Consider the following 13,129-nt stretch of genomic DNA (forward strand, 5'->3'; position numbering starts at 1 on the left):
CGGTGCTCACGTCATGCCCTGCTGGAAGACAGAGTTTCTGCGGGTCTTGCAGATGATGAGGTCAACCCACTGCACAACCACGATGCTGACAAAGAAGGCCGTTTGGCACGTGAACTCCAACACCTTGCGCTGCTCGTAGGTCTGGGGGAGGGTGGGCAGAGGGGAGCCGTCAGTGTCAGGAGGGATTCATATATGCCTCAAAGGCTTCTTCCTTCTCCTGCCTCCCCAGACCCCAAGGCTGAGATAGGTCCCCTATTTAGATTCCTGCAGCCCTTCACATGTATCTCTGTCTTAGCACTTTCCATGTTGTAATTGTGAGTTGTTTATATGTTTGCCTTCCCTGACTGAGAGCCCCTCAAGGGCAAGCACCTTGTCTTATTTATCTCTGTGTCTCCTCTCCCCATGCTTCGTTCAGTGAGTGGTAGGTACTATGGCTCAATAAATATTTACTAAGAAGAAGGGTGGTGTGAGAGAAGAAGGTGGACTTCAAGCGGAAAACAGGGTCAGAGGAAATAGGTAAGGAAGATGGGGCCAGAGGGGAATCTGCATGCAGAGGGGAAAGGGATACCCGAAGAGTGGTACCAGATGGGAGGCATTCACTCATCCATGTGTTCATTCTTTCATTCACATTTTACACAGGAGGAACTTAGAGTCCGGTGGGGAAGATAAATATGCTATGTCAGCACAGTAGGTAGGTTACAAGAGGGAGATCACAGAGGGCTATGGAAACACAGGAGAAGAGCGTCTAAATTAGACTGGAGAAAAAGCCCATTTTAAAAAAAAATAAAACAGCATGTTTATAAATAACTTGTAGATCAAATAAAGAATTTGAAAATATGTAGGACTAAACAATAATGAGATAGTACAGACAGAACCTCATGGGATGTGGTCAACGTTGTACTTGGAGGGAAATATAGAGCCCTAAACAATTAGAAAACAAAGGCTGGAAATCGATGAGCCAAGCATTGAATTTAGAATGAGACCTGTCAGCACATTTCTGTGCATCAGATCATACCACCACTATCCCCTGCAGCCAGCTACCAAAACTGAGCCACTCCCAACATCACTTGAAAATTTTAGCTCCTGACTCACCATCACTCTAACTACTTTGTCCTCGGTTTCGGAGATTTAAATATACATGTTGATGATCCTTCCCGTACCATGGTCTCACAGTCTTGATCTTCTCCTCCAACTGTATCCTCTACTCCCCACCCGGCTGCTTACTTCCATGGTTAAACTCCAGACATTGTCTTTTCCAATAGCCACAATTTTTCTGTGATTTTAATTTCAAGCACCTCTTTTCTCTCTGATCACTGTCTTTATCTTTCCACCTCACCTACTCTAGTATCCCAATTCCAACACTTCTTGGACTTGGACTTAAAATCCATGGACCCAATATGTTATATATTTGGCTATTATCTTTCTCCCCTCCCACTCTGTGCCCCTAACTAGAATATAAGCTCCATGAGAGCAGTAACTTGGCCATTTTTGCTCACTACTATATTCCAGGGACAAAACAGTACCTGGTGCATAGAAGATGCTCAACAAATACTTGCTGAATGAATGAATGAAAGAATGGTGATCAATGGAATTACTGCTAGAGGTATTTAGAAGATAAGGAGCTATCTAGCGGTATGTAGGGTACTCCCTGGGTGGGCAGCTCTATATTCGATTATCTGAAGATTACAGCAGTGGAATAGGCGGAGACCTTGCCTTTATGGCATTTATTCCGCAGGGCAATTGTTCTCAGCCCGTTTTGCAATGTCTCAAGATGTTGCTGATGTAATTTGATGTTAATTCAAGTTAATTATCTTTAATTTATTGTAAATAAACATGTGTCAAGCTTCATCTTGGTAGCAGGGAGATGGTATCAAGATATAAAACTAACAAGGGGCTTGATCTGAGGACTGAGGAGATGTTGACAAGGTACATAGCAATGAGGACTCTAGGCATCTTTGGACCCTGGAGCAGTGTTGGTAGCTGGGAACATTGACATCTGTTGGCCTCATGAGGCTCAGACAGTGGAAGCCTACTGTGTATGAGGGCCAATGTTCCAACAGCCCCGATTTTAACATACTTTTGAGAGACCTGCAGTTAGCTTGGTTTGGAGACATCATGGTGAAGTGGGAAAGTGCCGGGCAGGAATCAGTCCAGATTTCTAGTCCAACTGTTATAGAGATTCATTGTGGGACCTTAAGCAAGTCACTAAATCTTTCCAGTAGACCATAATGACCTCTGTAGACTGTGTGAACTCTATGGTCCTATGATTCTAGCAAAAATTGGCGTCACATCTCCCACTGTCTTAGAAATTGAGATGGGAGTGTTCACAGATGCAAACAAGCATATTCACTAAAATTCTTAAACAAATATTGTTGGTTGGAGGGCTTTGGTTTGGACCTTATTCATTTTGGGTGTTAGGAATGACTAATACAGAGACGCATCCTCTAAGTTTAAAAAGTTTAGAAGAACAAGGAAGAGATATACAAAGAAAATACATTTTCAGATTTAAAATCATACTCTTTGACTATCCTTGGAAAAAGAGCATAACAGGAGAAAGTGGACCCAGCACTCATTTCTGGGACAATGATGATTAGAACCTGGAAAACCAGAAATCAGCCCCAAAAAGTTGATTGACAAAGTAGACTTCCAGGTCCAAGGAAGCCAAAAAGACCCAGGAAGATAAGGACAGACAACAGACAGTAGGAATTAACAGAAATGAAGTCATCGTAAACAAAGAGAAGAATATTTGCTGATGTGATTGGAGATTGAGGACAAATGTTAGAAAGCTCCTGTAGGACTGGAGATGATGATCATCTCTGTCTGCCTGGTGCCTCCATTCTCCTACTCTGCAAAAACTTGCTAAACTCGCTCTTCCTCATTACTTCTTCACTCTTACTGGTCACAATCTACTACCCTACCTTTTACTCACCCACTGTTGTCCATAGCTGTCCTCCAGGTCATTGAGGTATCGATTTTCCCAGCTGATGCGGATGCCCAGCAGATCAGTAGGTTTAAAACCATTCTCAGCCAAGATCACAAAGTAGGTGAAGAATCCTGCCAGAGCCTGGATCATCCCTGTGAGTGATAGAGTCACAGGTCAGGGGAACCTGATTCAGAGAAGGATCTCAAAAGGCAGATCATGGAAGGGGTGGTGCCTGGGGCTTGCTTCTAGCAGGGTTGATGTGTGTCTGAGCTGTATTGCTGAAGATTCATGCCATTAATGATCTGATCCCACCATCTCTATAGGACTTGCCTCCAAACTCTGACATTTCTTTCTAAGCTGTAATCTAGAGTCATCTTTAAATCATATAAGCTTAAAACTGGAAAGGACCTTAGAGGGGATTTATTCCCTCTCCCTACTGAGTGAGTGCTGGGCTCCTCGCTGTCCATTCTCTCTGACACCAGGACACTCATCAAGTCCTCTCCTCCCCTCGCGTCTCTCCCATCTGCCCCTTGCCTCTCCCTTGGTCAAAACCTCCACCCCCTCATGCCTGGACCACGGCTATGGCTGACGTTAATGTTTACCTACTGACCACAGATCTGTGCACTGTGTAGGTACCGGTGGACATTGATTCTTACAACAATTCCGCAGTATCATTTACATTTCGTAAGTGGGAAAACTGAAGCACGAAAAAGACTCAGTCATTGTCCAGGATCATACAGGTCTTGAAATTGGGATTCAAACATAGGTATGGCTCCTAAATCTGTGCTTTTTTTCTATGTGTTTCCATCTCTAGAGATTTGGATTGTCTCCTCTGTCCCCATCTCTTTCCTGTACCCCTATCGTATCTAGCAACTCAAGAACAAAGACCTCTAATGGCTCTCAAATGTCTTTCAAGGCTGGCCCCGCTATAAATGCTACCTGTGTCCACAGCCTCATTTCCCACTACTTCTTTATCAGGAATAAGCGCTCCACCAAACTGGTTTATTCACTCTTCAACAATCAGGTATCCTCTGGTCCCCCACACTGGACTATCCATTTACTAGTCTAAGCCCTATCTTCCAGCACCAAGTTTAAGTCCTGTTTCCTCCATAAGGCCTCTCCAACTGTCCTCAAGATTGGTGAGTCCTCTTGCTTTGTACTCCTGCAGTATGTCCTATCTATACTCATTTGGCACTTGGAGAACAACTTGCCATCATTTTATGTATTTTTGCTCCTTTTTGACTAGACTCTTAAGTCAAGGGCAGATCAGAGATCAATGTTTTTTTGTGTCCCAGGGCCCAGCACAGTTTGTTGTTAAGAAAATATCTCCCTGACTTCCAAACCAAGATTGGTCCAGTGGCCACGCCGGTGCAGCCGCTCCCCGTTCCCTTCACCCCTCATTCCTCTGGCCGCACCAATCTGTCCGTAGGCCATGCCAGTGAGACGGTCATTCACCAGCTTATCAGTCTTTGGATTCCGTGGAGCCCTCTTCATGAGGTCACTTTCAGCTGACTCATAAGCCAAGGAGATAGCAGGCACCTGGAGGATGGAGGGTGGAAGTGACAGGGAACATACAGTTCAGAAGGAAACTCAGAAGTAACTCGAGCTCTGCCCCTCTCCCTGGACACAGATTTTTCCTACTCCTCAGTCCGTTTCACAGGAGTTCCATGAGCTGGATCCCAGCTTAGTCCTCACCATGTCAGTGCCCAGGTCAATGCAGAGGATGGTTATGGTGCCCAGAGGCAGGGGGATACCGAGGATGATGAAGAGCAGGAAGGGGGTGATCTCGGGGATGTTGCTGGTCAGGGTGTAGGCGATGGATTTCTTCAGGTTGTCAAAGATCAGGCGGCCTGGGAAGGATGGTCAACCTTCTGTGAGAAGCACAGAGAGTTCACACCTCCCACAAAGCAGCTCCTGGACAGAGAGACCACTACAAAGCAGTGTCGCGGTCCATGAAAGGGTCCGAAGGTCTCAGGCCTTGGCAGCCCCAGTATTGTTTCTAAATTGTGTGACTATTAATTAAAGCCGTGATTTATTAACGTGCCATATCTGTATACTCTTTGTTCTTGGGTTCAACATGGCTACTATCATCTGATCTCTGAAAATTAAGCAGGGTGGGGCCTGTTAATACTTAGAGATGTCTGAGAATGCCAATATAAAAGCCATTAGAAGATTAAGGCTGATTCACAGTAACATGGATGGACCTAGAGGTTATCATACTAAGTGAAGTAAGTCAAACAGAGAAAGACAAATATCATATGGTATTGCTTATATGTGGAATCTAAAATATGACACAAATAAACTTATTTACAAAACAGAAACAGACTCACAGACATAGAAAACAAATTTAGGGTTACCAAAGGGGAAAAGGGGGAGGCAGGGAAGAGATAAATTAGGAGTTTGGGATTAGCAGATACAACCTACTGTATGTAAAATAGAAAAACAACAAGGTCCTACTGTATAGCAGAGAAAACTATATTCAATATCTTGTAATATACTATAATGTGAAAAGAATATGAAAAAGAATATATATGTATATATATGTGTATACATATATATGTATGTATCTATCTATCTGTATCTGAATCACTTTGTTATACACCAGAAACCAACACAACATTGTAACTCAACTATACTTCAATTTAAATAAAGTCTGAAGTGGAAAGAGCCTGGGCTTGGGTTCCAATTCCATTTTCTGCCATAACTAGCTTGTGATCTTGGGCACCCCTCACCTTCATTCCTCCTGCCTTGCAAGATGGCTTGAGTCCTTCCCTGACAACCTTTTCTAATATTGTCATCCCTCCCTCCACTCCCTGCTTTACTTATTTTTTTCCATTGCACTTGTCTTCTTTTATTATACTGTTCAGTTTACTTTATTGTCTGTCTGTCTCCACTGGAAATTAAGTTACACAAGGGCAGGGATGTGTGTTTTTATTCCCAATTGTAGTATCCCCAGCATCAAGAATGGTGCCTGGTACATAGTTGATACTCAGAAAGTTTACTGAATTGAGTGGATATAAAATACTGAGGATCATACAAGGTCTCAATAAAATGTTAACTATTACTATTATGTGGATTGTCACAGATTTTAATAACATAGCTCCAGGCAGAAATCAGAAATCAGGGAGCCTGGGAAGCAGCATTCTGGGGTTCTCCTGTACGCCAATGGGTATTGTCTCTGGGAAAGAGGGGGCTTAATTTAGCTCATGCAGTCAATTCATAGATCAGACTCCAGCTGATCTTGACATGTCAACATCATTCAGACAACAGGTTGCTAGAAAGTCCTCCTGAGGTTGTGGAGTACAGAGTAGTCTCACGGTATAGCTACACCCTGAAACTTACTGTAGACCCACTTGAATCCCCATGAGAGAAGAAAAACAATGCTATGCTGCACTAGAGCCCCCACTCTTCCTAGAAAATCTGGACTTCCCTCCAATCTCATAAGGGCTCCAGATAGTGATGTTCTAAGTACCAGCTGAATCTAATTTGCAAAATTTTGACTTACAGTGATTTCTCCCAGTCTGTACAGGAGGTTGGAGGATGGGCAAAGGGAATGAGAATAATGTATACCAACTCTCACCTGAGTCTGAGGGCCAAGTCCCTACCCTGGGCACCCTGCTTCCTCACCCTCCTCCATTCCTGTGACGATGGAGGCAAAGTTGTCGTCCAGCAGGATCATGTCGGCTGCCTGCTTAGACACATCAGAGCCAGCGATGCCCATGGCAATGCCGATGTCTGCCTTCTTCAGCGCGGGGGAGTCGTTCACCCCGTCCCCTGTCACCGCCACAATGGCTCCCTGGGTGAAGCACAGAGGGAGTGAAATAATTATTGTCTCAGATTCAGGACCCATCCCAAAGGTCAGTTTCATTCCATCATCCCTTGTTTCTTGATGTAATCATGCTTGGTTTAGGCCTCTTGGCCCTTCCTTCTCCTGCACCTCCTGAGATAGCAAAACTCACAGGGAGTCCCCAGATGGATGCCTGTCTCAGGGGTTCATGATGGGATGCTCTCTAGAGCCTCCTCTAGCCCAGCCCACACATTCCTATGCTTGGTTTGGGGCTGGGCTGTGCCACGTGATTCCCTCCAGATTCTCCAAGCCTCCTTGGTCTCCCTTACCAGCCTCTGACATCCCTCTACAGTGATGAGCTTCTGCTGGGGGGAGGTCCGAGCAAACACGATCTCAGTGTGGTTTTGGAGGATCTCATCAAGCTGCTCTGAGTTCATATTTTTTAGTTCTGAGCCGTGTACCACAATGGCTTTGACATCCCTGAGGGAGAGGAATTTCAAAAGGCTAGTTCAGAGTGTTGAGAATTCACCAGGTGTCCTGGTGCCCTCTAAGCCATCTTTGCTATAACCTCCTTGTTTCTCCTTTCAACCCCATCTCCTCACTTGTCCCCAGCTACGCACTGTCCCCAGATTGGCACATTGCATTCCCTCCCTCCTCTCCCACCTCCTCCTCCCTCTTCTCTACCTCCTTCTTTGTCCCACCTTCATCGGAAAACCCACGGACATAGTTGCTTGGTCATTTTCCTATTATGATTTACTTTGCAGTAAGTAAACTCTGCACATCCTACCTATAGAAAGAACCTCCGAAAATGTTAGTGGGTGGGGCAGGCTAAGGATGGAGGGAAAAAATGGCAGATCTGAGTTCTTTCAGGGATCTCACCTGGCATTGACCTGGCTGACAGGGATCTTGAGCCGGGCAGCAATGTCCTCTGCTGTCTCGGTGCCTTCTGAGATGATGCCCACACCCTTGGCAATGGCCTTGGCTGTAATGGGATGATCCCCTGTTACCATAATCACCTGGGTTGGAAGGGGAGGGAAAAGGAGCAGAATCGTCTTCAGGGAGGTCCCGGGTCCTTCACTTCTCTCTCTAAGAACTAACAGATCACTGCTATCATTCCACAGGGGTTTAAGTAGCTCATTCCCAAGAACTTGTGCTGTCAATCAAAAATCTTGCTACGGTGGCTTCAACCCATGGGAGTGGGTCAGGGCCATCAGACCATAAAACATAGGACAATTTGAGCTCAAGTTTTCCCAGGAATAAATCAGGGATTTGGGTGTATTTACTGTATTCAGAATTTCATTTAATTGCTCCAGAAGCTATTCTGCCTCTTTAAGCTCAAAGACAGAAACACCTACCCGCAGAACAGTGGTAATAAAGGAACGTCTGGAATAATCCATCTGCCTAGCAAAATTTCATCTAGACCCAGGTGCATTTCGGTCCTCAGTCTACCTCTCTTCTTCCCACTGCCTCCTCGTGCCCCTGGGTTCCAGCCCTTTTCTGGATACCTGGGGCCAGCCCTAGTCCTGTCCCTTTCCTCCCCAAAGATCAGATGCTCGTGCTCTGTGCTCTTCTAGCCTTCTGTTCTTTTAGTCCTTCTCACATCTCTGTGTGATGGCTTGTCTGTCTCTCTCCCCTGCTGGAGAGAGTGGGGCTGTGCCTATGATTCCTTGTTAAGTTTCCGGCCCTAGTGTAATTCCTAGCACATAGTAATCCATCAGCAAGCAATTACAGAATGAAGGAAGGATCGCTTCCTGGGAACCACTGCCCATGGTTCCCAAGTGCCCTCCAAGCACATAATTCTCAGGCTCTGGTGGGAGGGAGAAGGGAACTATCTGACTGTGGCTGAACTAAGAGCAGAGGTCCTGGAAAGGTCAGTCTGCTTACTTCCAGAGCGTGGAAATAAGCCTTGAAGGAGTTTTCCCATGAGCCCTCCTCATTCCACACTGGCACAGCGGGCTTGCTGGAAGGAGTGCTAACTAAGCTGGGATTACCAGAGACTCAGGAAAGGTGTGCTGTGAGCAGTTACCCACACCACTGGTTTCAAGTGCCCTGGCTTGGTTGTGGGGCACTGCGTCCTCACCAAGCTCGGTCTGTGGGGCACGAGGTAACTGGTGAGGATCTTAGAGGGAACTGCACAGAAGATTAGAAGATTCCAGAGGTGGTTCAGATTGAGCCCTCAGTGATGCCTTTCCAGGCTTACAGTGCCCTGAACGTTTCCTACTGGTTCATCAGTAATGACCTGTAGGACATGCGTGGTAGCTAGCCCAGCTTGACCACTCAGATGGGCCGATCTACAGTAGTTTCTGGAAGTATCACCTCCATGCCAGGCCGGAGAAATAAAAACAAAGTCAGTCACCCCAAGAGTGAGTTCCTAGGACACAATTTCACAGAACATTGAGACGCATACATACAATAGAAGTGCAGTTCTACAAAGAATGGCTCCCTTTGAAGTAAAGAGCATCTAGTAGTTTCTGGAATTTGTCAAGTACTAAAGGAATTTCATTTCCAACTTCTCGGTGCTGACTGTACCTCTGGTGTTCCCACGCAGTCTTGCCAGCTGCCCTCTTGTTCCCTTGGACTCTCTTCCCCCAGATCAGACCCATCTGAGAGAAACGTTCCAGTGTTGGTGACCATTCTGTAGGCCCTCACGGCTCAGCTGCAGTTCTTAGAGGGGGCTGCGTTCATAGCAGGGGCCAAGTATCTTCGTACTACTAAGGGCCTCAGGTAGTGGCAAATAGGATGGCATCATTTTATTTTAGTTTTAGTTTTTTGTTTTTTTTTTTGACCACTCCAGGCAGCATGTGGGCTCTTAGTTCCCCAACCGGGGATCAAACCCGTGCCCCCTGCTCTAGAAGGGTGGTCTTAACCACTGGACTGCCAGGAAAGTCCCTTATTTTAGTTTTTTTTTTTTTTTAATTTCCTGTGGAGATTTTATTGAAATCATATCAAATTTATAGATTACTTGAGGGAAGACTGACAATTTTGCAATACAGTTTAAGGGGCTATTCTTTGTTGTGGTGCGTGGGCTTCTTATTGTGGTGGCTTCTCTTGTTGCAGAGCATGGGCTCTAGGTGCACAGGCTTCAGTAGTTGCAGTGCGTGGGCTCAGTAGTTGTGGCATGCAGGCTCTAGAGCGCAGGCTCAGTAGTTGTGGCACACGGGCTTAGTTGCTCTGTAGCATGTGGGATCTTCCCGGACCAAGGCTTGAACCCGTGTCCCCTGCATTGGCAGGCGGATTCTTAACTGCTGCGCCACCAGGGAAGTCCTATTTTAGTTTTTTAAAATTAAGTTTATTCCAAAAGGTCTGAACACGTGGCTCTGAGAAATACCAGTCCCACAGTCAATTGTAAAATCTTTGCCAGCCTCTTTCAGCAGCCTCATCATATCCATCAGCTTGGCATCAACACCATTTTGGAGTTGACCTTGGAAGGGTCTCCCCTATGGGACAACCGTTTGTATAACCATTACATTTTGTCCTCCTTGAAGGATGGCCTCACGTGTACGTCTTACAGTTCCCTAGAGGGAAAAGGGGGTGATTCAAAATTCCTCACCAAGTCTGCCAAATTTCTGTCAGCTTCAGGTCCAGAAGAAGTAAGAAATTAAAATGTAAACCTGTGCCCAGAACAAGGGCTGGCCCAGAAAGCACCAGGCCTCCTGCTTCAGGTGTCAGCTCCAGGCCAGCCGGAATCCTCCTCCACCGTTACCTATTACAGCTCACTCTGCCTCAGGCTGTGACCGTGTCCTGCTCTGGCAGGCCACCTGGCTTAAATCACCTCTTTGTCTCCTGGTTGGGCCTCCCCCCCAACAGTAGGCACAATTGTAACTCTCCTTCTTGCTAAAGGGATCCATAAATTCCCAGATGAGATAAATTTTAGGCTGTGTTATTATGTGCACAGCAATAACACAATGCACAATAATAACCACAGTGTTATTCCTCATGCTGGCAGCCCACCTCAAAGCTGAGAAAATGCAAATGAACCCCTTCTCCATTTACCTCCCACAGTATGTATGACGTGGTAGCTTATAGAACCACGGAGGAGTATCAAGATATGTGTTATCCTATGCAGACGTGTTATAATAATGCTGTCTCCGCAAAGAACTGTACCACCCCAAACATCTTGTAGTAATTAGGGAATTCACTCAGAATAATTTCCTATATCCATTTCTTGGTTCCCACTGTAGTGACCAATCATTGTACTTAGTGTAGCCCAGGCTGCCCCGAGACAAACTGCCAACAGTCAAAGGTCAAGATGAAGCCATCTCTAACAGACAGCATCCAGTTCCCCTTAAATACATCTAGCCCCACCCCCTCCAACCTGCCCTCCCAGATATTCCCAGAATATCAAGTATGAGCAGGGAAGGTGACAATACCTAATCTATGAAGATGTATAGGAGTCTTAGAATTTGAAATGTGGGATACAGAACATCTCAGAATTAGAGGAATGTTACTGCTGCTACCCCATGAAGTCCAAAGCCCACCCTGATGAAAGAGGAATTCCCATCTCTGGGTTTGTTCTGCTGCGTTTTACTCTTGGACCACTTCGTTTTGGTTTCTAGCTTTTACTCCTGGACGTACACTTGTTAGGGCAGCTGCTCACCCTGAAGTCAGATCCGTTGAGGGCCCCCAGCTCTCAATCTCTCTTTCTCACTATTGCCTGCTCCAGGCCCCCAGCCCTCTTGGCCTCAACCTTTTTACAACCCATCCAGCAGTACATTTATATGACACCTTCTACCACTTTGCTACTCCTAGTGTGGCCTGCAGACCAGCAGCAATGGCATCAGCTGGGAGCGTGTTACAAATGCAGAATCTTGGGGTGTCCTAGTCCTACTGAATTAGGATTTGCATTCCAACAAAACCCCCAGGTGATTCACATGCACATTAGTTTGAGAAGCACTGTCCTAGGGTGATGGTTCTCAAATTTGTCTGCACATCAGAATCTCTAGGAAAGTTTTTACAAATACAGATGCCTGGGTCCCACCCTGAGCGTTTCTAATTGAATGGGTCTGGAGTATGGCCAAGGCATCAGATCTTTAAAGCTCCCCTGGTGATCCCATTTTATTTTTTAATTTTATTGACGTATAGTTGATCTACAATGTTGTGTTCGTCCCCTGGTGATTCTAATGTTCAATGCAAGGCAGGATTCTAACTACAGAGGACACTTATTATTAAGTTCTCTCTTAAGACTGCAACTCACAAGCTCAGGAAGCAGAAATCAGTTCAGTTAAATGAAGAACCTACTCTGTCCGAGGTTTTCTACTGTTGATCCAGTTTATGACAAGTGAGGGGCATCTGGGATGCTCCAGTGTTTACCTTAATCCCGGCACTCTGACACTTGCCCACGGCATCAGGCACTGCAGCTCGGGGAGGGTCAGTCATGGAGATGAGCCCCACAAAACAAAGGTTATCCATGGGAAAATTGATTTCATCGGTGTTAAACTTGAATCCCTTGGAGTAAGTGTTCGGCAGATTCAAGAAGCAGAACCCTGGAGAGAGACAGAAGAAAGGACCGACCAGTCGTCATTCCACTGTCTATGTCTCTATCCTGCTTGCCCCAACCTCCTAGATTTTTCACCCCACAAATAATGACTGTTTTGATGCCACTCTTCAAAGGCTTCTCCCACAGCCCCCTCACCTAGCACGCGTTCCCCCAGACCTCCCATTTCCAAGTAGGCATTCTGGAAGGCTTCCTTCATTTCATCATCCATTGGGTACTCCTGCCCTTTCAGAAGGTAAATAGAGCAAAACTCCAAGATCCTCTCAGGCGCCCCCTTCATCATCAGTACGTGGGTCTGGGAGCCGTCCTCCCGAAGGTGGATGGACATCTAGGGAGAGGAGAGGAACAGGAGGAGAGAGCGAGAGTTGGGGCAAAAAAGCAAGGGTAAGGTTTTTGAGGGTAAAGGCGACAGGCAAGCTGTGTCATACCTCCATTTCCTTTGTCCCCTAAACCAGTGCAGCCCCCCTCCCTCCAGCCAAATCTGACCTTTGGTTGAGCCCACCCCTCCTCCCTTGCAGGAACCCCCAGCCTGGTATTATTTGTACAGGAATCTGTTATCTTCTCAGCCAGACTGGAAGTTAAGGGCAGCCCAGGCACTCTCCCATCCCTGCTTCCTCTCTACCTGGGTGGCTAGAAGCAGAAGTCATGGGGCCACAGAGACAGCAGAGTAGACAGGAAAGAAAACTTAGAGTCAAACACCTGTTCTCTAGGGCCAGCAGGAATGCTTTCTTAGCTTTATGACCTCAGGTCAGTCCACTTAACCTCTCCAAACCTTAGCTCCTTTGATAAAATGTAAAAGGTTCTGCGTTGCCCACTTCATTGGGTTTTTATAAAAGAAAGATAGTATTTGTAAAGAATATATTGAAAAACACTGACAGTTCTTTACCATGGTTGTTTGAGCCTGAAGGACGGGATTAGGACGAAT

At 46.0% G+C, this 13,129-nt stretch overlaps 1 protein-coding gene across 1 annotated transcript in view; it reads right to left on the reverse strand.

The window, feature by feature from the left end:
• The window catches only part of ATP1A4 (ATPase Na+/K+ transporting subunit alpha 4), a gene marked incomplete at its 3' end in the record, with an annotated part of 33,634 nt that overhangs the window by 2,915 nt on the left and 17,590 nt on the right, over positions 1 to 13,129 (reverse strand). The window contains 9 exon segments of the mRNA XM_082407771.1: positions 11 to 141; positions 2,930 to 3,075; positions 4,339 to 4,462; positions 4,619 to 4,773; positions 6,551 to 6,719; positions 7,040 to 7,190; positions 7,590 to 7,726; positions 12,021 to 12,193; positions 12,343 to 12,532. Of these exon segments, the coding sequence (XP_082263897.1) occupies positions 11 to 141; positions 2,930 to 3,075; positions 4,339 to 4,462; positions 4,619 to 4,773; positions 6,551 to 6,719; positions 7,040 to 7,190; positions 7,590 to 7,726; positions 12,021 to 12,193; positions 12,343 to 12,532 (1,376 nt within the window).

This window comes from Balaenoptera borealis (assembly GCF_965194805.1).
Source record: "Balaenoptera borealis genome assembly, chromosome: 1".
NCBI lineage: Eukaryota > Metazoa > Chordata > Mammalia > Artiodactyla > Balaenopteridae > Balaenoptera > Balaenoptera borealis.